This window comes from Macadamia integrifolia, unplaced genomic scaffold (assembly GCF_013358625.1).
Source record: "Macadamia integrifolia cultivar HAES 741 unplaced genomic scaffold, SCU_Mint_v3 scaffold933, whole genome shotgun sequence".
Lineage (NCBI taxonomy): Eukaryota > Viridiplantae > Streptophyta > Magnoliopsida > Proteales > Proteaceae > Macadamia > Macadamia integrifolia.
The window spans coordinates 143,114-169,077 of record NW_024870586.1 but is presented as its reverse complement, the minus strand read 5'-3'; the positions used below and the strand labels follow the sequence as shown (position 1 = coordinate 169,077).

At 36.3% G+C, this 25,964-nt stretch overlaps 1 protein-coding gene across 1 annotated transcript; it reads left to right on the top strand.

Moving 5' to 3' along the window:
* Positions 1–4,630: 4,630 nt before the first annotated feature.
* Positions 4,631–19,030, top strand: LOC122070472 (3-hydroxyisobutyryl-CoA hydrolase 1-like; the record flags this gene model as incomplete). The annotated part of the gene is made up of 13 exons (XM_042634631.1): positions 4,631–4,726; positions 4,865–4,933; positions 5,313–5,376; positions 5,657–5,736; positions 5,815–5,898; positions 15,316–15,400; positions 16,449–16,534; positions 16,736–16,857; positions 18,069–18,129; positions 18,285–18,383; positions 18,535–18,636; positions 18,722–18,763; positions 18,893–19,030. Coding segments are annotated over 13 exons (1,128 nt in total), but the record flags the coding sequence as incomplete, so codon positions are not given.
* Positions 19,031–25,964: the final 6,934 nt, after the last annotated feature.

Here is a 25,964-nt window from a genome sequence, read left to right as displayed (position 1 = left end):
TGTTCTTCTATTTTGACAAACTGCCCTTGTAGGAAACACTCTTTCATTTCTTTAATATCTTTTTTTTATTATTATTAAACTAGAAAAATATACATAACCAAATAAAATGATTTGTAAAAGTGATACATATGGCAAACTAGCTAGTTAAATACATCCAGATAAGAGTAAGTAAAATAAAGATTTCTGAAAAATAAAAAAAGAAGACTGTGATTGACAACTTCCCAACGCATAGTTAAATACATCCAGACAAGAGTAAGGTAAGTACCTCTCAAATAAATAAAAATAAAAAGAAGAAAAAGAAGAAGAAAAGTCCACTGCAGTATGATAAGAAATCTGCAAAATCATCACGTTTTCTATGTACCAAAAAATAAAAACTATTAAACAGACAAATTTCTGTATGAAGAATTCTTTATGGGGGAGGTTGCTACGAGACCAAAGTATAGATTCCCACTAATGAAGAGGTAGATGATTGAATCATCCAATAATTTGTGTAATGAGGAGAGAGTATGGTGTCCATGGGTGAGATGTGAGTAAGGAGTGCATAAGAATACTTTTTCCCTTTCTTTAATATCTAAACTCTATTGTGGGATCTCACAGCTTCCCAATATGTTTATATAGTATAACACTTTAATTGTGAGACCTTTTCCTACCAACAAACATGAGGAAAATATTTCACCACAACAAAAGAAAGGTAGGTGCCTATTAAATTAAAAATAAATAAATAAATAAGGCGGGGGTCCGTTTTTCTTCATCCACGATCTAGAGATTCATCCCTTGACCGAAGCCTTCGGATGCCCTCTTAGTATAAGGGTATTATCGAACCTATAATGTTGTAAATAGGGTAGTACACTGATAAACATTGATGGCTAGCTGTATTTTTCCTGCAATGTGGATGCAAGAAAACCTTTTCCAAAAAAGAATACAATGCAACATGGTATACCGTAAGAAATCTATATAGTCATTGCATTAACTATTATTAAGGGTGTTAAACGGTTCAGTTTCATTGTTGTCACGGTTGGGTTTGGTGCAAGATTTTTTAGGTAAAACCAAAAACCAAATTGTTTAATGAACGTTTCAACGATGTCGGTTTAAACAGTCTTGATTTAATTGGTTAGGTTTCGATTGTATAAGGTTTATTAGGTTTTTTAATATTTTTTTTAAACAACTTCTTTCTCTTTTAATTTTTTATTGAAATGTATGTAAACTTAACATTGAATCGAATTGTTTATTATTACATATTTTTCTTTTAACAATTGTAAAGTTATAATTGTTTGCATATTTTAATTTTTTATTAAATTTTAAAAGTCTTTTAAGTTATTTCGTGGAATTTTTTTATTCAGACTGAAATTATTTATTATAACCATGAGTGACTTAGCATACTATCTATATAATTAAACTATCATTTAAATGGTTTACCTTTAGTTTAAACAGTTCGGTTTGGTTTAAACCATTTAACAAAATGGTCTCAATTTTGAAACCAAAATCAAACCATTTATGACACGGTTCACAATTTTGATTTAAATGGCCTGATTTGGTTTTGATAAATAGTCTCAATTTGGCATAAAATATAAATGTGGGTACTTATATGTGTTGAACATTAATCCATAAGAATTCCTAAATGGCTCGCCTCCAGCTGTGATTGGCAATGGAAATTTCTGGAAGTTTCTTTTTTCCATAGTTAAGAGGCACCTACTGTTGCATTCCTGTTTGTGCATCTATGGTGTCCCAATGGTTGATATATGCCGATAGAATTTACTATACACTAGACACCCAACATAAACTACATAAATGGTGATGAGGGTGACACTCAATAAGGTTTCCATTGCCTGTTTATGGAGAACTACCAAGTAAGAGACTTATTGGACTGACTAGTCGAAATTCGGGGCTCATTAGATGTTTCTATAAGTGTGTGCAAAAAATATTTTATTCTATTATTATATTAAATAAATATTATTTGAAATGTGTTTCAATTGTTTTTTTTTTTTTTTTTGCCCAGAATGTCTGATACATCTGTAGATGACAATGGTAAGCATGGTGTAATATTCCTTTTGCAATGTCTTGTGGATGTTCTAATAATTTCTATTGGATACTATACAAGAGAAGCTAGGCCGAAAGATCTAAGAGAGAGAGAGAGATGATTAGCTTCTCTTGCAATAGATGTTATTCTAATTTCTAATTTGGGGACCCATAGTTATACTTTGTTTCTAATTTCTATACTTAATACATCTATCAAAAGAGAAGCTATGGCCGAAACCCTAATAGCATTACACTCAACATTAGAGAAAAGGTTGAAGTGAGAAATGAGATCCAGTCTTCTTCTTCAAGCATAAGATACAATCATTGGACATGGCACATTCAACAAAAATCATTTTCAAGTGTTACATTTTTTTGGAAGACCACATCATCAGTGTATTCTAGGCAACCATGAAATTTCATTTTTATATCGTATTGAATCGCTTCTACAGCCACCCACATCATGCTCCTACACGAACTATACATTAACACTAACAACCACAAGGAAAAAAGACCCCGCCTGCCTCATTTATTTTGAAAAGCTTGAGAATAATTATGTATGGAATAGAAAGATTCCAACCCCCTCACTGAAAGATTTCAACCCTCAAATAAAGAGTTGTTACAAATAATAAAGAAACTAATAGATTTAGATAAAAAGCAACGAAAAATAAACCAAATTTTATTCCCAAATAATATACCATCCCGGCAAAAGAAAGGTAGTCTATCAATTAAAAAAATGTTATTAATCATGCTCCTATAATTTTACCTAATCAACACTAACAACCACAAGGAAAATATAGCCGACAAAATTAAGGTAGCCTATCAAATAATAAAAGAAGACCAAGAAGACTATTAGCATTACGATTAGATTAACTATTTCTTTAATATCCAAACTTTGTTGAAGAGAATATGGCACTTACTTTGTTAATCAGTGGGTGCCATAACCCAACACTTGGATCGAAGAAGCAGATAGAAGCTGTATAGGCCCTAGACCATACATCTAATTTATATACAAGTGTGTTTCTGCCTTCTATACCTCATTGGTTGATCAGTTCTTCTTAGTGTTTATTCTTCCGCAGGAGAGCACCTCCCAGTTTTTCTTTCATGGCCGCCACAAACTACCCCTTCAAGGAAGAACCTAATCAGGTCTCTCTCTCTCTCTCTCTCTCTCCCCAATCACTTAGAATATAGCCTTTGGCCTGGGCTTATCCTTATCGGCCTGGTGCAGCCCTATGATCATCCATATCTTTGTAGATTGGAGTTGTAAGAGTTCTATCCCTAGCTAGCAAATAGCCTGGTTGGGGGAATGTTCAGAGAGAGCGGATTAAGTCCTCGTACGAGAATCATTCTTGTATGAGGTTGATGCGCACAGATGGAATTCACCCAATAACCAACTCTGTGGTGGATTCCATCTGTGTGAATCAGCTTGTCTGAAAATGGTTTTTGTACGAGAACCTAATCCATATTTATGTTCAGCACCCAACTTAAAAGTTTTCAATAGGAATCACAGTTTTCAAAATTGGTATTAGAGATGGGATTGATCTCAGATGATACTGATCTGATCGGCACATATAGGACAGATTTGCCCCTAGTTTTCAATAAATATATATATATATATATATTTATACTTGGTCTATACTGATCCGATACGAATCACCTGATTTTGGGAATTCGATACCAATTCCTTAAACTATGATAGGATCCGAGCTATTTATTTAGAGGAACAACTTCTTGCCACCAAAGTGAATTATATATCGTAAGAAATTTAAGTAATTTATACAATCATGCTAACCTTAAGGGATAGCCAAGTTGGCAAGGGATCTTTACTCTGGGAAGGGTGTGGTTATGAGTTCTACACCTTTTACTTGCCTGGGCCACTCACATGGGGGTGTTTAGTGTCATTGCTTTAATGAAAGATGGATGGCTCTCATTCAACCCGATATGACCCAGTCCACATGTTGTGAAGTTAGTATAGGCCCGTGGGACTACTCCGTCTAGTTACTCATCGTTAGCCCAAAAGAAAAAACATGTTGGGTAAGGGTGTCTGTCACATTCAAAGAGGAACCGAACAAAATAGAATAAGTCAAATCAAACCGAGTAAAATTCAGTTTGATTGAGTATTGGATTTTAGATCCGATTCGATTCTTCATTGGTTTGGTTCGATTCGGATCTAGTATAGAAATCAAAACCAAAATCAAAATGAGTTTGGATACTGGTATATTATAGTATATTAATATATTATGATACTATATATTATAGTATATTACTAATATTAGTATTATATTTTATAATACTAATATTAGTAATATACTATAATATATAGTATAATATAACATTATGTATCGAGTACAAGAACCGGAACCAAACTGTGTAAGAACCAAATTTCCAACCGAATTGAGTAGTTTTGATCTGAATATCTAAATATTTCAGAACCGATTCAGTTCTAGATCACTCCAACACTCTTTGGAACTGAACCGAATAACTGATTTACACCCTTGTTGGGTAATTCAATTTCCTTTCAACCAAATGAAGCCATTATTTGGGAGATGCCAACATAAAATTGGTACTACTGAACAGAAATTGCCACATGCAATGCCACTAAATCTGATCTCTCTCTCTCTCTCTCTCACAGGTTCTGTTCGAAGAAAACTCATGGATAAGGAAGGTGATATTAAACAGGCCTACGAAACTGAATTCTCTTTCATTTCACATGGTATGTGGAGAAACTGAATTATCAATTTCATAATAATAAATCATAATACATTTATTTTTTAAATGAACCCTCATTTTCACCTCTTTGACTATATGCAGACTTTTTCATATTTCCCCCTATTCTTTTGTTCATTGATAGGTTTCTCAAATGTTAAAGAAGTTAAAAGAATACGAAAAGGATTCCAGAGTGAAATTAGTGATATTGAAGGTAAATTTTTTTTCTTTGCTAGAGATTTTGAAGGTAAATTATTGTAAAGGTCAAGACACTCCACTTAGTTGCTGAGCATTAGGTTGCACTGATCGAGAATTGCTAAGGTCAGCCTTACCCAAGCTTTCTTTAAATGGGACAGGATTGACCTGGCTTAGACCCCACTGCAGCTTGTTTCCTTGGGATTAAAGACAACCAAAGGCTACCTCAGACTATCCCAGACTTAACATGCCCTAGGTTAGGCTAAAATTAGCCAAATGAGGTGATTGAGCCAGGCTCATGCTTGACTGGTCCAAGTGCAAGTGCACTATTCAGAAGAAAATAAAAGAAGTTATATTAATTTGAAGAAATCGCTATTAAATGATTTAACATTTTGCAGGGAAATGGAAGAGCATTTTGTGCTGGTGGTGATTGTGCAACTCTTATTCACTTTTGTACTACTGGTAAAGGTCTTGTAGCTCTTAGAAGCTTTTTTCTCCATGAATATACTTAAAAGAACCATGACTATGAATTGATACAATTAATGCAATATTCACTACAATATTAAAAGTATTTTAATATAGATCTTTTGATAAGAAAATGGTTTTAGCTTTCTATGCTATAAAATAATATTTGCGTATAAAATTTTAAATGGAACAAGATTGTGGTTGATGTTATATTTGTGTGAGTAAATAAGTAAATGATGATCTTTTAACTTATAATACACTCGATTATATGTATCAGGTCATTGGAGTTTTGGTGCAAGCTTTTTTCGAAAACAATATACCCTAGACTATGTTCTAGCTACACATGACAAAACTTTGGTGGGTGATATCTTTATTAGTGTTTTTTCATTTTTTTTTTTTTTTTCTTTGACACTTGACAAAAAATTGATCCTAAAGGTCTCACTTATTGATGGAGTGGTCATGGGAGGTGGTGCTGGACTATCCATGAATGCAAAGTTTCGAGTTGTGACCGAGAAAGCGGTAACGTTTGGAAGTTCTAATAAAATTTTACATATTATTATTAATCTGTAAGTATTAAAAAATGTTTGTCACTATTTGGTAGCCAAGACAATAATAATTTTTTTTTATTTTTTTATTTTTTTATTTTTTTATTTTCTTCCTACATCCTAATGTTTATTTTAGACAAGTAGCAGTGGGAAATAAACTCTTTTTGGGTTTGAACTATGTTAATAGCATTCAAGTATCTCTCAATAGGAAATATTTATGATAATAATTTTTTATTTTAAGGATTATAATAATAATAATGAAAAAGAACATTGTTGGTTGCCGGTTTGGCTCAAGAAACTGCCAGACACAACAAGCATAAAATGACCATGCTGCTTTCCTTGCATGTGCTGAAGATGCTCCCGTATGTGCTTTCATTGACCCACATGTCTGGGGTTTCTGGCACTAGATTGATAGGTTTCTTCTGGCCTTTTTTTTTTTCTTTTGCTAACGACAGATATCTAGACTTTCGACTTGACTAGTTTCATGGATCCAAACTGATCCTACTATCGGATGGATCAGGTCATAGCGGGGTTGAGTAAGAATCATTTAATTTTCACCAAAAGTAGTTAAAAGCACTAAACACCCAATATGAATGACTCTAAAAAAGTAAAAAGAGTCAAACTCATAATCACACACTAGCTTTATGAGGCAAAAATCCCTTGCCAACTCTTCCACACCCTCAAGGTTTCTTTTTCCCTAATAATTAAATTTAAAGTTTCCATCATGCCTTGTCTTTTTTTTATAATAATTAAATTTAATGTTTCCATCACACCTTGTCCTTTTTGAACAGACTGACTTTTAAGTTGACCGTTGAATGGTTATAGACAAAATTGATATGCCACTTGTCATCTAAGCCATTTTGTACAGTTTTTTTCCCTTTATTTTTCAAGAGTTCAAGTTGCATGTACTTCCTTGACATTTCAAACATTTTAAAACCTCGCACCACATGGAGATGTGAAGTGGTCTGATTAATGTTTATGCATTGATGGGTGATGAAGTGCTCTTGCATTTACTCAAAGGCATATGTGAAGGAATATTCCAAGTTTTCCTAGTATGACATTAGTTTGCACCCATATTAAAAATATCTTACTTGATATACTATTTTTTTTTTTTCGATAGAAGATCGGAATTTTATTAAGAAGGGGAAAAAAGAATCAACTACAAAGAGAGAGAGAAAATAAAAAACTCAACAAAGCACATGGAGCGAGCCTTCACCTTCGGCATTGCCATCAGCAAAGGCTCACTACTGCTATCTATGGTAGAATCTGTATCTAGGATGACCAGCTTCGTCTAGAGTTAGCTCGTCCGTAACAAACTGAAGTAGAGTATCTCTGATTTTAGATGGACCAGTCTTTTCCGTGTCCTTGGCTAAATAATCCGCCACTAGGTTTGCTTCTCTGAAACAATGAGAAATCTTCCATTCAATAGAGTTTGCATAATTTAGAAGATTAGTCCATTCCTGGTATACAAACCAAGGAATAAGTCTGTGATGGAACAAGGCGACCACAGAGGTAGAATCCGATTCTATCCAAAGTTTCCTCACATCCAGACTTCGAGCGAAGGTCATACCCTTGATGATACTCCAGACTTTTACTTGGAAATTCGTAGCCACCCTCAAAAAGAAACTGAAAGATAGAATTGCCTTTCCATTATGGTCTCTGAAGATACCCCCACCACCTGCGCGTCCAGGATTACCCAACGAGCATTCGTCCACATTCAGCTTCACACAAGGAAATGACGGCTTACATCAGTGAACTTCCAAAGTGTTTTGGGATGGAGAGGACCGAATAGAAAGGGAGAAGCGTCTGCTCAGGAGAAGGTCTGAGGCATTTGAGGGGGGAAATATTCATATTGTTGCAAATGAAGGATACATCTTTGGTTATAGTGGCTACTATCATGGGAGGGTGCTGAGCCTTGTCCTCATACCGCCTAAGGTTTCTTTCCTTCCAGATTGCTTCTATCAACACAGCTAGCCCTATCAACCAAGGTCTTTTCAGAGATCAACTTCTGCCCTTGTTTTTCCACCATATTATGACATCGGCCACTGTGGGTTGTTGGGTCCAGACCACATTAAAAATAGTAGCGAACCTGGTCCAAATTTCAAAAGTGAAGCTACATTCAAGAAACAGGTGATAAAAGGGTTCCTCGCTACATCCACACAAGCCACACTTGGAGGTTAAACTTATGCCTTTCTTCTGAATTTTATCGTCAGTAGGAAGCTTTTCGTGAGCCCAGAACCAAGCCAAGGTAGAGAGCCTTGGCAGGAGATCCTTATTCCAAACAAATGAAGACCACAGAACAACAGGGGCGGTCACCCTAAGGCCTTCCCAAGCAGATTTCACAGAAAAGTTCCCTATAGGTTAAAGCTTCCACATGCATCTATCTTCCATGGAGATGGAAGGGAGAGGAAGAGGTTTTATGGAGTCAAAGACCAAGTTTAAGAGGTTCGACTCGGTAGTAGGCAACTTCTAAGCACCATTCTCAATGAACATTCTACTGTATGAAAATGATTTCTGAAAACATCCTCCCCAAGCTGAGAGATATCAGAGATAGATTTTGGACTCATCCAAATGTGTCTCCAAAAATCTATTTTTTTCCATCCCCCATGATCCACCTCTCATTCTTTCCCACAAAATCCCACAGTTTCTTGATGCCTGGCCAAATGGAGGAGCTTTTGTAGCCTTTTTTGAGAAGGCTATGATTGGTTAAGAATCTAGAGCGAATCAGTCTACTCAGCTCATTTTTTATTTTGCAAACCATTTTTGCTAGAAGAGCTTTATTAACATCATGGAGGCTCCGGATTCCCAGACCAACGTCACGCTTGGGCTTGCACACTGTGTCCCATTTAACAATGATGGCCTTAGAAGTATCAATCCCACCCGTCCAGATGCAATTCCTCATTCGTTTTTCTAAACATTTGATTAGAGAAGCCGGCCACCAATAAACGTAGAAACTATGCAAGGGCATTCCTGAGATGACTGATCTTACCAATTCCACTCTGTCCGCCATAGAGAGAAGTTTTCCTTTCCATCCTGCTTGGCCTTGATCTTGTCCATGGTGGATAACAGAGGAACTCTTTTGACTCTTCCCTGAAATATTTCCACTCCCAAGTACTTGGTAGAAAATTTGCAGATAGGGATGGCCACTTCTTAGCAATCCGACTCTTCCTAGCAGCGGTGATCCTCGAACATATTACTTTTCTCTAAATTAAAGAGCTGCCTAGAGGAGTTTTGATTTTTCTCCAAAAAAGATTTGAGATTATAGATGTATCTTTTGGAGGTGTTTATAAAAATGAAAATGTCATCTGCAAATAGAAGGTGAGTGGGCATAAAAATACCACGAGGGCTAGAGATAGGCTTGATGATACCTTTTCTGCTCATATCATTTAGTCCCCTGCATAAGACCTCTTCAGCGATAATTAACAAAATAGGAGAGATGGGATCTCCTTGATGGAGGCCTCTGCCGGCCCCAGAGAAACCAATTGGCCCACCATTTAGGAGAATTGAAATTCTTGCCAACTTAAGAATTGAAATTCTTGCCGACTTAAGAATTTTATTAATCCAACCAATCATGGTTTCGCAAAGTCCAAATTTTCTAAGAGTCAGAAAAATAAAATCCCAAGATAAAGTATCAAAGTCCTCTCGGATATCAGTTTTGAGACCCATTCCACCCGCTCTAGAAGTCTTCCCCATCAGATTGGCGAGCTCTGAGGCTAAGCCGATGTTAGATTGAATGAGTTTACCTCGCTAGAAGGCACCTTGCTCAGGGGAGATGAGCTCAGGAAGATAAATGTTGATGCAGCTGGCCATAATTTTAGACAAGATTTTGTAGAAATAATATCCCATACAGAGAGGGCGAAATTTGTCTAAGGTACGAGCAGCCCCCACTTTAGGAATTAATAAAAGAAAGGAATTATTAACTCCATTAGGAATCATACCTGAAGAGAAGAAACTCTTCATCGCATTGCAGGCATCATTTTGGATAATGGACTAGCGCTTTCTAAAGAATGCTCTAGTGAAACCATCCGGACCAGGTGAGCTATCAGGGTCTGAGTCCCAGATAACCATCTTAATCTCATCATCCGTGGGGATAGCGCCAAGAAATCTTCTATCTTCATGATTTATCATCGTCGGAATAGCCTCAAAAATGTCAAGATTAATAGCCAAATCCACACTCTTGTGAAAATTTTCATAAATATCCAAAAGGTATTATCCCATTTGGTTGTGATCGCTGATTTCAGTCCCATCATCCTTTAGAATGGATCTGATTGCATTTTTTGATCTTTTCACTTTGGCCATAACGTGAAAGAAGCTGAAGTTCCTGTCCCCTTCCTTCAACCATCTAACCCTAGACTTCTCTGCCCACATTTTCTCGTGGAGTTCCAAAGCCTTAGAGTATCGATTTCTTGCATCAAGCTCTAATTCAACAAGCTGATCAGATAGGCCTTCATCTTCAATTCTGTAAAGAATATTCTCCAGATTTTCTTTAGAGGTCTTAACTTCCAAGTCCAGATTGGGAAAGGTAGAGCACGCCCATGTTTGAATGATGCCTTTCAAATTCTTGAGCTTCAGGGATAGGATTTGAATTGGGGAAGAAGCGCGGGTCTCCATAGAGGTGAAATCCGCATGGTCTAGCCAGAATTTATTTAGGCGGAATGGGCAATTTTTTAGCTTCAAAGAGTTGGCCAAACTCACCAAGACAGGAGCATGATCAGATGTAGCTCTGAGAAGAACCTGTTGATTGCAATCATTGAAGGTGCTTAGCAGTCAGAGTTGACAAAAGACCTATCCAACACAGCAATAACATTACCCCTTTTCCTGTTATTGCTCCAAGTAAACTTTCTTCTAGTAGAGGGAACTTGGATCATGGAAGTAGAGTCTACCATAGCACCAAATTCCATAGCAGCTCCCATACAGAATCGACTCAGACCCCGTCGTTCGTGATCAAAGAGAGTTGCATTGAAGTCACCAATAATCATTCTCAAACCAGAAGGATACCCGGACACCAAGTCAAGCCAAAGGCTTCTGCAATCAGCCCTCAGACATTTGGCGTGGACAACAGAGATGTCCACGGTGTCACCAAGCCAATTAACGTGGATGACATCTGCTGATCAGACATCGAGGTCACCACTGGCGTTAAAAGATTTCTTCTCCACATCACCCACAGGTTGGGTTCCTTGTTGACTTGCATGTTATGAATAAGATCAGGCTCATAACGCAGCTTATTAAAGAATAACTTTGGGGATTGAGAAACATCATTCATCGGCTCCACAATACAGATGATGTTGGGCAAATGATCTCTAGCAATTTTCTTTAAAGAAATCCTGGCAGATTTCTTCTTCATCAGATGGATGTTCCAAAATAGAACTCTCATGATCACATGTGGGAGGAGGATGAGTGATTAGCCCGAGGAGGAGGCTTATCCTTAGTTTGAGCCTTCTTACTTTTCTTTTATGCTGAGTTGTCCATCCACTCTGGGTCTCTTCCCTCTGCTTGGCCGTCCTATCCACCATGAGCATACCGTCTAGAGGGATATCGGGTCTTTCGTAGAGGGACCCATACCAGGTGCATGACCACCTTTAGAAGCAAAGCGAAGGCTTCAGCGATTTTTTTCAAAGTGAATATCCGCAGGGAGGATATTTTTTGAATTTTAAATGTAACCGCAAGCGTACAGATCAGTGTAGCAAACGGGTCGAACACAAGGAGAGCAGCCACTTTATTTTAAGCTTCTTTTAGTAATGCGAAAGTGAACAATTGATATTGGTAATCTACTTCTAACTACCGCCCTAAAACACATGCATCTAAAAGTGTCCTAACCAACACATCTAGGAATTTAAATACTTCAAACCACGCAAATAAAAAGTAAATAACTGAAAGTAAAAGTGCTGTAGTAAAATAAAGGGGAAGAAAGCTAGAGAAAAACACACATGTAAGTTTCTCTACTTAGCCTGAGGGATGCATCACAAATAATGCAAGCTACCCTACTTGACTAGAGAGTAACTCTTACAAGGGCTTCACTACTTAGCTTTAGGGAAAGGGAGGCAAAGTAAATAACTGAAAATAAACGCAATAAAAGGATGGTCCATAGCTAGAGAGGGGCATAGCCAACACATGCATCTAACCAAGGACCTTGAGGGAAGGGGAAACAATAAAGTAAAGAATGAAATTAAAAACCTAAGTTAAGAAGGAAAGGGTAGTCAAGAGAGGGAATGAGAGGGGGGAGAGAAGACTTATGAGAAGCCTACCTACCTGAACTTCAATACTTGAACTTGAAAACTTGACTGAGATTTGAAATACTACCAGTACTAAAAACTAGATCTGGAATAAATCAAATCTGAAATTGCTAGTACTAGAGAAAACAAATCTGAAAGAGAAGCTTGAACTTGAACAGAGATGCTTCAAAGCTTGGATCTTGTCACCTAGATCGAAACCTTGAACTAGAGAATTAAAATTACAATACCATAAACCATAAACATGAAAGAAAACTTGCATTCATTAATTGAAACTCCATTACAAAAGTGTTTAACCAAAAAGTAACAAAAACTAAAAAGAGACTAAACCTAGAGAAGAGAACTAGAGAAAGAGATAAAACTCTAAAGTAGAATTGCGCCTAAGAAGAGAGAAAAAGAGAGCACAAAAAATAATAACTAGCCGTCCTCTACCCTTGAACGTTTTTTATTTATAAAGAAATAGGGAGAGAGACCAACAATTAGGGTTTAGGGGGCCTACAATTGTGAGGTGGAGGAGTGAGAATCGTAGGAGAGACCTCCCATGATTTTTCTTTCTTTTTCCTTTTTTTTTTTCTCTCTCTTAAACTTGTGCACAACCTCCTCTCTTAGAGGATTTGGACATCTTTGTTGATGACGTGGAGGACAAAGACAAGATTTGGACATCTTTTGTTTCTCTTTTTTTTTTCTTTCCTTTTTTCTCTCTTCTTGTGCAAGAAACCCCCTTGGCCGACCTCTATTCCATAGGTTCAAACTTGAGACTTCCTAATAAGCAAGGGATCTTGCACACCACAACTCACCAACTACACTAGGTAGTTGTTACCAAAAACGAATCTTCAATCACTTAAGGGTGTGGCCCATCGATTCTTATTGGCATTTTGAATATTTCTTGTATACATGGGACAACTACAAACGGGTTGGTTCTGCATCTTAGTTCAGTTCTGATCCATTATTCTTTTTATAGCCCGAAAAAAATAATCACTTGTACAGGTGACCAAACGGATGTGTACTTTTAATGCAACACGTCCATCTTGCTCAGAATTTTGTCCTCTTCAAAACCATGAAAAGAAACAAGACCTCTTTACATGTAAAATTAGAGATACGACCCCCGATAATCCTTAAGGCCTTTAAAATTCAAAATCTGCAAAAAGAGAGTAAAACCCAAGGTAGCTCCACTCTAAATATGTAAAATGCATGCTTTACTACCTAATATATCACACATAAATGTGCTCATCAGGTATAAATGTTAGTTTGCCTATTGGGAGATACAGCCTTAGAGTCTTGAGCTATATCAAGAGAGTTTAATTGTATTTGGCCAATTGCAGAATCAATCCGATCTTCTTCCATCTGTTTCACCTCTAGAATAACTTCTAGATTTGAGTTGGATTCTAAAGTGGGAGGAGATTTGTCATTGGAAGGAAATCCCACCTCAGTGCCTAAATGGGAAAATCTCCTTGATTGGAGATTGTTTGCCTCTACTGATTAACCTTCTAAAAAAGTATCCTGGACCTCCCCCTCGCCTGCAGAGGAATCGATCCCGTCTTCACCGCCCTGAGAGGAGGCTGGACCACCTTCGCCGCCCTCCATGGAGTCTCTTTGATCGCCATCTTCAAAGGAGTCTCCATCATGATCAATATTAAAGCCTTACCAAGATAATCCAGCTCCTTCCGAAGGTCTCGAAGAAGTACGAGATTCCTCATTGGCATACACGGCACCTAGAACTCTAGGTTCCTTTTCTTGAGAAGCTACTTTAGCATCGGCAGCCTTCTTCTCTCTACAAGCTCCGATTAGATGACCCATTTTTTTACAATAACCACATCTGCCGATATTGTCTTCATAAAGAAACTGTTGCTTGAACCAAGAAGGGGTGTCAGTCCCTGGTTGCTTCCTTTCCACCTGGATCTCAACAAGCCTCTAACTTTCAACCTCAATCTCAACTAGGACCTAGGCAAAGTTCCCATAGAGAACTTGTTTTGTACAATGATCAAGGGCTACTGGCCTTCCAGCAGCCTTTGCCATGGTTAATAGAACCTTTTCGTGCCAGTATTCCAGAGTCAGTTCTGGAAATCTGACCCACACAAGAGCCTTGTTGACCATCTTTTCATGTATGTTGAAGTCAGTTTGCCACCGTTGGAAGCGAACGTATTGACCTGGCAGTTTGATCGGCCCTCTCCTCCATATTGCTGCCATGTCCTCATATTCAAATTGGAAAATGGTGAAACCCTTTCCCATTGGAATCATCTTAACTTTGCCAAAGATATTCCATCCTTCCGCAACTACCTTTTTGATTTCATCAAGAGAAGTAAATCAGAAGTTCAATCTTCCAATCAAAGCGAAGCGGTATTTCCCCAACCTCTCTTCATATTCATCCTATGGGATAATAACCTTTGTCGCAGATCCAACATGGACAGGATCAGGCAGTTCATCAACCACAGGGAGAGCACTTCCAACCACCCTAGCATAGGATTTTTTTGGAGCGGTAGCTTTTGGATCAGTACATCTTGGAGCAAGGTTTGCCACGGGAGCAGGATGAGGCATCATTCCCAAAGCAGGACCCCAAAAGTCAGTTATTCAAACGTTGCTTCCCTCTATCAGGAGGCCGATCACCATGAGGGTCATCCTCTCCAGTTGAAATTCCATCCACCTCAGAGCTTCTCTCTCCTAAAACCATCTCTCCCTTCAGAGAATTGAAAATCAAGGGGAGTTTGATTTTCCTAAACTAGCAATCTCATGACGGAGAAGAATCACTGGTTGAATGTCTTATATCTTACTCGATAGACTATCAACCATTGAAGCATAAAAAATTTAGACATCTGAATGGGAATGTGATAAATGAGAATAGAATAAAGACAATGTACAACTTTTTTTAAGGCATTTATTTTAGGGGTTTTTTTTAAAAAAAAAAAATCATTTTTATTCTTTATTTACTATGGAAAGCAGCAAAGCACAATATTAATTATAACATATAGGACAATTATCATTTCTTTTTTTAAATACAAAATGATTAAATAAAAATAATACAATATTTTTAATATTATAAAATAAATAAAAAATACCATTTTTATAGGGATATTCTTTTTAATATTTTCATATACTGAACTCTTACACTTTTTCACTTTATTCTTAGGAAGATATTAATATTTTTTATGTGTTTGTTTATATAGGTATTTGCTATGCCAGAAGCAATTTTAGGTGTTTTTCCAGATGTAGGTGCATCATACTTTTTGTCAAAGCTGCCAGGTTACTTCGGTAATATATTTCAAATCTTTATCCATATGAAGACAATAACTACATTTTAGCAAGAACATGACATAAATATAGACCTCATCAATGTTGAAAAAATCTAGGCCCCTCCAAATCTATCACATGGTTTCTTTGGGTGAGCCAACAAGGGACAATTTCCTAGTTAAGAAGAAATTGTTTTCATAAATTAGTGGTATTTTAGTGTTTTTTTAGCTAAAGGCTCAATAGATTTTATTAATGAGGAAAAAGAATAGATATATCAAAGGAAATTTTTGACCCCACCTTCGGCATTGCCATCAGCAGGGAAAAAAAACCCCAATTACAATAGTCTAACAACTAGAGTAGGAGAAAAAAAAATCCAAATCTTTTTCAGACTGAAAGGATATCTTGAATCTCACACCTGGCATCTTGAATGTCCCGCTTAATTTTTTTCAAAAATTTGGACGAAAGAGTGATGAGTATCATCATGGTAACTGATATTTCTTTCTCTCCAAATATTGTCCGACATCACCACAGTCCTATGGACCAAACATCTTTCATCGAAAGAGTTCTTCTTTTTCTCACCCACTACTGGGATAACTGATGAAGATCAATAGGCCTAGGCCAAGTTATACCAAAACACTCCAAGTATTTTTTTCATATTTCCATGGAGAAGGAGCAGTGTAAAAATGTGTGGTTGAAGGATTCAGCATCTAATCCACAGAGGTAGCACTTTGAGGCCAGGGGTATGCCTTTAAGGATAATATTATCGTTTGTGGGAAGTTTCCTATGCATCAACCGCCACCCAAAAACTGATTGCCGAGGTTGAAGATATTTGTTCCAAGCTGGAGACAACCAAGGGATCTTGGGATTTCTCTTTTAGTGTTAAACTTAGTGTTTTAGTAAGTTAAAACAATTTATCAATACCCATCTCTTCTAAAAATCTATTGTCGAACAATGCATATCAAATTTAATGCAAATAATTTTATTCCATCTCATCATGAATATTTTAAAATGTTTCATATACCAACATCAATTTTTTTTGGGGGGGGGGGTAAATACCAACACTATTTAGGAGAGTATTTGGGCCTTACCGGTGCACGATTAGATGGAGCAGAGATGGTTGCATGTGGCCTTGCTACTCATTTTGTCTTTTCCAAGGTAATCTATACTATACTCCTAACATCTTGATGTTTGTAGAAAATGTCTATTATATGGTTATAGAATTCTTCAGTGTCGAGTAGTGATATTCCACATCTAACGAACATTTTTTTTTTTTTGGTAAACACATCTAACAAACTTATTATTTAAACACACTTTATATTCATGATTAATAAATTTTGGGTTTTATATTAATGACAGGATTTGCCTTCATTGGAAAAAGAATTGGATGGAGTTAATTCTACAGATCCAACTGTTGTCTCTAAAGTCATCAATAAATTCATAGAAGCATCATCAATTAAATCTACTAGTGCTTTTAAAAGGTAATAAAACCACAATATTCTTAGTTATGGTAAAGCATGTTCTATTTTCTACTTTCTCCTATTTAAAAAAAAAAAAAATAATGAAGGAATCATAACAGTCCTTCTTACAAAAGATTGTTTTAGATAATGTTGTTAATAATTGACATTGATGGTCCTAACTTAGATTAAATATCAAGATATGGTTAGATAATGATGTGAAAAACACGTCACAAAGCTTGAATGCCTACAATAACTATCATGTTGCTAGCAAAAGAGTAAATCAACAAATTAAGGGGAAAGTGCTCGCACCTCAATTGGAGGTGCATTCCCACTCTCATGTGGTAGTTACAATGAAGGGTGGAGCAATATTGCACTTCATGCTTTACTTTCTGTTTAGCTAACATGCTCCATAAAATCTTACAACTTTTCCTGACTTTGTTGCTTACTTTGCCTTCCACATGACAAATACTCTCCCACTTGAAGATTCTTATATACGAATGATCACCTAGAGAATCCTTTGTCTATATTTCCTTAATAATATATTAAAAAAAGCTTATCTCCATGAGCCTTAACATCTTTCCTGGGCCATGATAGTTTTAGTTGAATATCAAATCTTGTAGACTTGTGCATGTCATTGTATACAATTTTCTCGTATGAATTTATACAACGTTAAAAAATAGCTGTAGAGCCAGCTTTGCCTTCTACAAGATAGAAATAGCTTCCAACATGCAGAAAACCTCTATACGGTGCTCACCTATTGAAGATATTGCCTTGAGAAAAATATTTATTAATAGTAGGCTAAGAAGCTTATCTAGATGAGCCTAAATATCTACCTAGGGCTAAGTTGGATTCCAAATCTTGTGTGACTTCTTTTTCGGTTCATTATGTACTTCTCGAGCTCAGATGGACATATAAAGCTATATAAATGATTGAAGAGTCCACATGAGGTAATATAGTTTAAAAACTTAAAGAAAGAAATAAATAAAAATAAAAAATAAAAAATAAAAATGAAAGCAATATAGCACACAATGGGCCATACAATTGAAGTGGAAAATGGAGACCTACCTTAATAATGTTATTGTCTCAAAGATGAACACTCCATGTGGGTAAAATATATGGACCATGAATGAATACATTGTCAATGGTAAAGTCTATGTACAATGCGTTCTAATAATACATATGCTCTCAATATCCATGACCAATTGTGATAGAAGTTTGTTAATATGATGCAGGATGGATATCATCAATAAATGTTTCTCAAGAAAAACAGTCGAAGAAATATTATCAGCATTGGTAAGATAAAAAATGAAAAAGAATCATAGGATTTAAAGGACCATTTTGTTCACTAATGTTTACATTTTTATGTATTTTTTCCACTTCTAGTTCTAATTTGATGTTACCATTGAAACTATTTGTTGATGCTAGGGGAAAAAATGTGTTTGTTGTAGGAAAATGAGGCTAGGAATGGGGCAAATATTTGGATTGCAGCAGCAATCAAGTCTATGAAAGCAGCATCTCCAACCAGCCTTAAAATATTTCTTAAATCGGTAATATCTTTTCATTTTATACTGATATAATATATTTTAACTTATAAATTTCATCATGACTATAAGAATTATTCATTCTTTTCTTCCTGCAAAACCCTCTAGCAAGATCAAGTTATTATGGCTTATTTTTTCTATTTAACTAAAATAACAGATTAGAGAAGGACGGGGGCAAGACATAGATCAATGCCTAATTCGTGAGTTTAGAATGATTTCTCATGTCATGCGCAAAACAGTGAACAATGATTTTTACAAGGTCTCTCTATGGATAAACAATTGATTATTGCTTGAATTTACATTATTACTCATTTATTACTTTCTAACATTTTCCTTAAATTCAGGGTTGTAGAGCAATTTTTTTTGATAAAGATAAACAACCGAGGGTACAAAAAGATTCTATGATTTTATTGATAAATTAAAGACAATCTAAATATTTTATATGAATAATAATGTTCTTGTAAAAATGTTACTGATTTTTCCTTCTTTTTCTTCTTTTTCTTCTTGGAATCCAGTGGGAACTTTCAAAGCTAGAATTGGTTAGCAGTGAATTAGTGAATCAATATTTCACTAAAGTGGATGATGATGACTGGGAAGATCTACAGCTTGATGCTAGGTTTTCTGAAGCTAATTTAATTAGAGCAAAACTCTAATGATAAGCCTAATGTTAATGTATACAAAAAGAATAATTGTAATACATAACGTACTACTTTATATTGAGAATACGTGATACCTAAACCTGCTGGATATCTATGTTTATCATTTTATTAGATATTATAGTAAAATAAAGGCTTCAAAGAGAATAATAGACTTACAATATGAGTAGATCTCCAATGTCACCCCACCTACCTAGTATGAAACATATAATAACAATGTCATGAACAAGTTAAGGACTGAGTTGTTTCAATGCCACTCTTCCTTAAGAACTTGTTTCCCTTTATGGTGCAAAAAGGTCTTTGTAACAAGTCTCCCAAGATGAAACAGCCCTTGGAATGCTCTCTTGTTGATGTGCACTCAAAAACACATAGGCCACGTTGAGGCCCAACCACTGTGCACACCACATTAAAAAAATACTCACAATAAAGAGGGAAAACTCAAAGTATGCAAAGCTAACAAAAGAGAGGTTTTGAGGGAGTACGAGAAAAAACCAAGATTGTAGAGAAAAGTGAGTTTCATCCACTATTTATATTTATAGAGGGGAAGTACTGTCTAGATACACTTAATTTTCTAATCGGGTACACATCCCATGATTAATGGTAAAAAGATACATACTACTGCAAAGTCATGTCCTTACGTAGAGGTATACTCCTTGATTTGTGTTGGTACCCCATTTTAGCAAATGTGGCCTACAAGACATGTACTAAGGGAGTGATCGGTTCGATGTCGATTTATTGACCGATTATGTTAAGGAGTTGATCGGCTAAGCTGATCAATAATCAAGTTGGAAAAAAAAAGACGATCTTGTATTAAGGAGTTGATCAGTCATAATCATAGTTAGTAAATTCGCGAATAATACACAGGTTTTTGCCATATCCGAATGTTTCAATAAAAAAAAAAAAATCATAATTTGGCGTATCAATCTAAAAAATCTGTATTATATGTGTATTCTATAGGTACACATATTATACGCGTATAAACACGTTTTATTCTTATTAATACATCTAGGTTGGGGAGGTGGGGGAAAAACTCAACCCAAAAAGTCAAAACGACACTTCTCCCTTTCCGTAGCTTCTCGATTTTGAGAAAAATGCGGATGACACGTGTTTCCCTTTCTTATTTTATTAATTCCAACTCACTCATTCCATATTGCCGCTCTCTCTCTCTCCTTTATTACCTTATACCCTTTATTTAACTTCATTTCAAACTTATCCTAAATCTATTAATCAGGAACCTTATGTGTCCACCCTCTTGTTCCTATCCATTAGCCTATTAAGTCTATTTAATTATAATTTTTCCACCCAATTTAATATCCTACTTTAATTACGAATCTACCATTAGTTATTATGATTGAATTATTGAATATCTAAATGGACCTATACGTGATTTGATTCCAGTTTTAGAATACGGATCCGCATCAGTAGGGGTTGTGTGGGTTTTCTTGTTTGATATGATATTATCAATGATGATATTTTAATTTGTTAAATGATTATCCACATGATATTATTATTATTTTGATAAATATATGCTATTATTTACTATGCTAGAAAATGGTTGATCGGCCACTTATCAACATTAGCTATGATAGACATGATCATAGAAATTGAGAGCTAGATTGGATTTAGGTGTTCATGAGAGCATGGGATATTAGAATTTAGTTGTAAATAACTAGTTTTAGTTCATTCTTAGTACCAAAATAAACCCGTACTTTTGCTCCTGGATTTTTACATAGCAATCGTTTTAAACATGTACCGTATCATTGCCGTGCGCATTTTATTGGGCCAAATTTCTGAAAAGTATTATTTCCGTATAGCCCGTTTTAGATGTCGTTCACATCCGTTCCTGTATTATTACTGTTTCCGAACTTACTATCTATGGTCAGAATAACCATTAGGTCGATAGAGCAGACTGACTGAATACTGTCAGATGACTGATTGTGACATTTTATAGTTAGTTGACCGATTGTGACTTTTTACAATCAGCTTGATCGATTCTGACTTTTCGGTCAAATTGACTGATTGTCAATCAGCATAATTCGTATAAACGTGGTTTAGTTTCAAGGAAGTTACAAACACATGTCTTAAGCAGTTAAGGCAGTTACAACCAATTAAGGGAGCGTACTTCCAATATCTACCCCACTAAGGACATCACAAAAGGGCTCCTGCAGTTACGAATTTGCCAAAAGAGCAGGATCGTTCAAATAACACTATAAAAAGGGCTTCAATGGAAGAAGAAAGGATCTCCAACTGATCAAAGAAACTACACAATGCATCAACTATCTTTATCTTTTCTTTCTCAAGTAGGTAGTTCCAGTCTATATTTTCATATTTCCTTACATTAGTTTTACTTTGTATTTTTCTCAACAGATCAATTCTGTTTTCTCAGCCTAGACCATGATGGCCCGTGCTTTGTCATGGTTTTCCTCAAATTACATTAATGGCAGTCCCTTGTTTTTCCATGATCGATGTAATGTATTGTTTTCTTCTTGGACCAATTTCAATGGATGGAGTTTTTTTTCTATTTATTCCATGAGTTTGCTTTTCACTTTTAAGTCTTTGGAGCGATCAAGGCATGGATAGACCTCACTTTCTCCCTAATTAGAAGTCAGTCAATATTCTATGATCATTCTCTCAAGTCTGTATGACTCTGGCACGTCCGCAGATCTATCACTTTTCTGCTGTGTGAATTTGCTGCCAACAAAAATTGACAATCTGGAAATCTGGTTGTAGTCCAGATTTCAACCATGTTGTTGGAGTTGCAGTGGTCACTAGACCATCTCTCCATGACTGTAATTGCCTGTAATTGCCTGTAAAATAATGAATGGTCATGATTGCCGTTATAAAAGATCAACAATTGAGAGGGATTTGGCTCTTGGAAGCCAACTTCTAATCCTCTAACGGCTTCATTTTTCCCAATTGTTTTAGTAACCAACGAGGGACCTATGTGTGTTCATGAGATGGAGAGAATTGCTCGGGTATGAAAACTCTTACTACCATATGTTATAAAACTTGTGCGACTATTTCCTTCTATTCCCATTCTTCTTTCTTTTCTCTTTTTATATCTCTCTTCATTTTATCTCTTACTTCCTTTCCTTTCTTTTCATCTTATTTTTCTCTCTTCCTTTGCTCTCTCCCTTTACGTTTTTCTCTCTTCCATTTTTTCTTTCTTCCCTCTCTCTCTCTCTCTCTCTCTCTCTCTCTCTCTCTCTCTCTCTCTCTCTCTCTCTCTCTCTCTCTCTCTCTCATCCTATTGCCCTCTTTGTGTGAGATTGAAAAAAAAAGAGAGCATTTTTCCCTCTTTTTTTTTCGCCTTTATCTTCCTTCCCTTTCTCTTCTCCTTATTTTTCTCTCTTTCCTTTTCGCTCTCTCCCTTTACGTTTTCCTTTCTCTGCCACTTTTTTCTCTTTCTTTCCCTCTTTCTCTGGTCCTATTCCCCTCCTTGTATGAAAAAAAAATAAAGATGGCAACCACTCCCCCCCCCCCCCCCCAAAAAAAAAGAGAAAAAAAGGGAGAGAAAAGAGGGAGAGTCTCTCGCTTTTTTGAAAATGTGGAGACTTGGAAACGGCGTGGAAAGGAAATGGAGGTTTAGAATCGGTTCTAACCGATGGTTCTATGCGGTAGAAAAGGAACCGAATCAAATTAATTTCATGGGGGATTTGGATCAAATTTGATTTAAGTTGGTTTCACTCAATTGATTCAGTTTGGCATCAATTTTGGGCCCATTTGATAACGTTTCAAGAAACGCGTTTATGTCATTTCTGTGTCCAAAAACTGTAGAAATGGAACAAAAAACATTTGATAAAACTGTTTTGTTTCATTTTTTTTTTCAGAAATAGAAATTAAAATTTCTACCTATTTATGGTTAAAGAAATGACCCAGGAGAACTTGTTTCACCTGTTTCTAGAAACGAATCGTGGCCATTCTTTCACTGGTTACTGGCGACTTCTAGAAACATAACTTATCAAACACCTTCAATTCCGTTTCTGTTTCTAGAAATGGAAACTTATGTTTCTACTCTTTTTTGAAACAGAAACGGCAGAAACGTTATCAAACGGGCCCTTTTTCTTCCCAATTTTGATTTCACGATTAATGTAGTTGACATACACGATCAAGATATAGTGCGCTACAATTCAAATGGTCAAATAGTGCTACATGTTGGTTTCGACCACTTCATTATCAAGAGAGGTGCTATATGACTGAAGAATCAAAGCATGCCCACAAATCCCTATGAACTTTGTGTTAATAAAACCGTTCACATGGATTTAGGGGGCAATTGTTGGTACCCCATTTTAGCAAATGTGGCCTACAAGACATGTAAGGGAGTGATCGGTCCAATGTCGATTTATTGACCGATTGTGTTAAGAAGCTGATCGGTAATCAAGTTGGCCAACAAATGACGAATTTGTATTAAGGAGTTTATTAGTCAGAATAACTATCAGGTGGATTGAGTAGACTGATTGAATACGGTCAAATGACTGGTCATGATATTTTATGTTCAACTAACCCGATTGTTACTTTTTACAATCAGCTTGATCGATTCTGACTTTTCGGTCAGCTTGACCAATTGTCAATCAGCATAATTCGTACAAATGTGGTTCAATTTCAGAGAAGTTACAAACACATGACTTAAGTGGTTAAGGCAGTTACAACAAATTAATGGAGTATATATCCAATAACTACCCCACTAAAGACATGACACATGGGTTCCTATAGTTACGAAACTGCCAAAAGAGCAGGGTCATTCAAATAACACTATGAAAAGGATTTCAATGGAAGAAGAAAGGATCTTCAACCGATCAAACAAACTACACAATGCAGCAACCATCTTTATCTATTCTTTTTCAAGTAGTCTAGTTTCAATTTGTATTTTCATATTTCCTTAGATTAGTTTTACTTTGTATTTTTCTCAACAGATCAGTTCTATTTCCTCAGCCAAGACCACGACGGCCCGTGCTTTGTCATGGTTTTCCTCAGTTTACGTTGATGACAGTCCCTTGTTTTGCCATGATCAATGTAATGTATTGTGTTCTTCTTGGACCAATTTCAATAGATGGAGTTCTATTTATTCCATGAGTTTGCTTTTCACTTTTAAGTCCTTGGAGCGATCGGAGCATGGAAAGACCTCACTTTCTCCCTGGTTAGAAGTCAATCAATATTCTATGACTATTATCCCGAGTCTGTACGACTCTGGCACGCCTACGCATCTATCACTTTTTTACCGTGCGGATTTGCTGCAATAGTATGATAATTTCTTTACGTAAGATATACGAGTGACTCAAGTGGGTCTATCCATCCGGACTCTATCCGGATCCATGTGGATATATAGCCACATTTAGGCCCATACGAACCCAGAATCTTGCAATTAGGGGTGTAAGTTTGACCTTGATGTCCTAAACACACATTGAGCCCGAACAGAGGTTAGGCCAAGATTTCTAACCCTGAGGGTGGGTTAAGGTTGAAAAACACTAACCCAGTGTCAGGGTAGGGTCGGACTCGGGTTGAAGGCTAAGGCCAACCTAGCCCCGCGCAACTTGACCCTGACTTTATATGTTTAATTAATATATACGTTACTTTTATAATTATATTTTTATTAGATTAGATTAAAGTAGCTTTAGTATATTTATTCAATCAGAAGAAAACAAAAACACTCAATATCAGTTGGCCAATGACCTCGTTGTTCCACATTCATGCAAGTTGCAGGCTCACTTCAGCCTATGTGAACCCTAACCGCCGCCCGCCATCCTCTCTCTCTCTCTCTCTCTATCTTTTCAGACCGTTGGAGATCACCGCTGCAATTGTAATTCTTCTGGAAGCTCAGCCTTGGATCATCGATCATGCTTATCTTTTATTGTTATTTTGAAATCATATGCTTTGGGGCTTGTGTTGACCCAAGAAATCATTACTCTGCAATTGCCTAAGATTTTTACTCGCTGTGAAGCCTCAGAGGAGATGATTGAAAGGGGGAAAATCGAAGGATGAGATTGGTCTCATCTGATTTGAGAGAGATTTTGAAGAAGAGAGGTTGTAATGGTTGGCGGCTAGGGTTTGGGGACTAGATTAGCATCCCCATCCTTTCGGTCATCTTCTCCAGTAACAAATTACCTCCTTTGTGGCCATCTCCTTCTCCATGGGGGTGGCAGCCTTTCTTTGAACCCTATCAAGGCAACGTTGCCCTAGATTTAAGGGGTGTCATTGGCCATGATTGAAACACTAATATCAGATGATCGGGATTGGTTTAAGTATTAAATGATGAAATGTTAGACAAGTCAAGGTTAATCATGGTTAGCCCGCCCTCTAGGATTGATTTTTTCTAGGTCCTGGTAGGGTTGGGTCACGCCCGCGTCCAATTAAGAGGGGTTGTAAGAAACTGGCCATGTTTCTCCCCTACTTGCAGTCGTGGGTTTGTATGAGACAAAATTTGGGCCTAGTTTTAGTCTTTCTTTTTTATTTTTTATTTTTAATGTAGAACTCACAAAATTCTAATCATAAACAGATTTATCAACCATTCATACTTTTTATTTCTTGAATGAATGAATGAATGGAAATATATTAAAGGAAAAAAATAAGAAAGAAAAAAAAAATAAATAAATAAATCCTCAAAGGCTACCTAAAGGTGAAGGCCTCAACAAAGAATTCTAATAAGAGAAGGGCAAAACAACCAACAAGAAAAATACAACAAAAGTCAGGCATGAAGATAACTACAATCTACCATTTATACTTATTTTTTAGAGGAATAATACATCAACAATACCACCATCCCCCACCCCACCCCACACACACATCATTTGCCAAAGACTTATTTTTTGTTTATTTATTTATTTATTAAAGTACAGATTTTTTTTTTTTATTGGTAGGTCCCAATATATTTGAACTCTTGATCTCTTTATTATGCGGAATTGATTTTTCCAACTGAGCTACCCTTAGGTTGCTA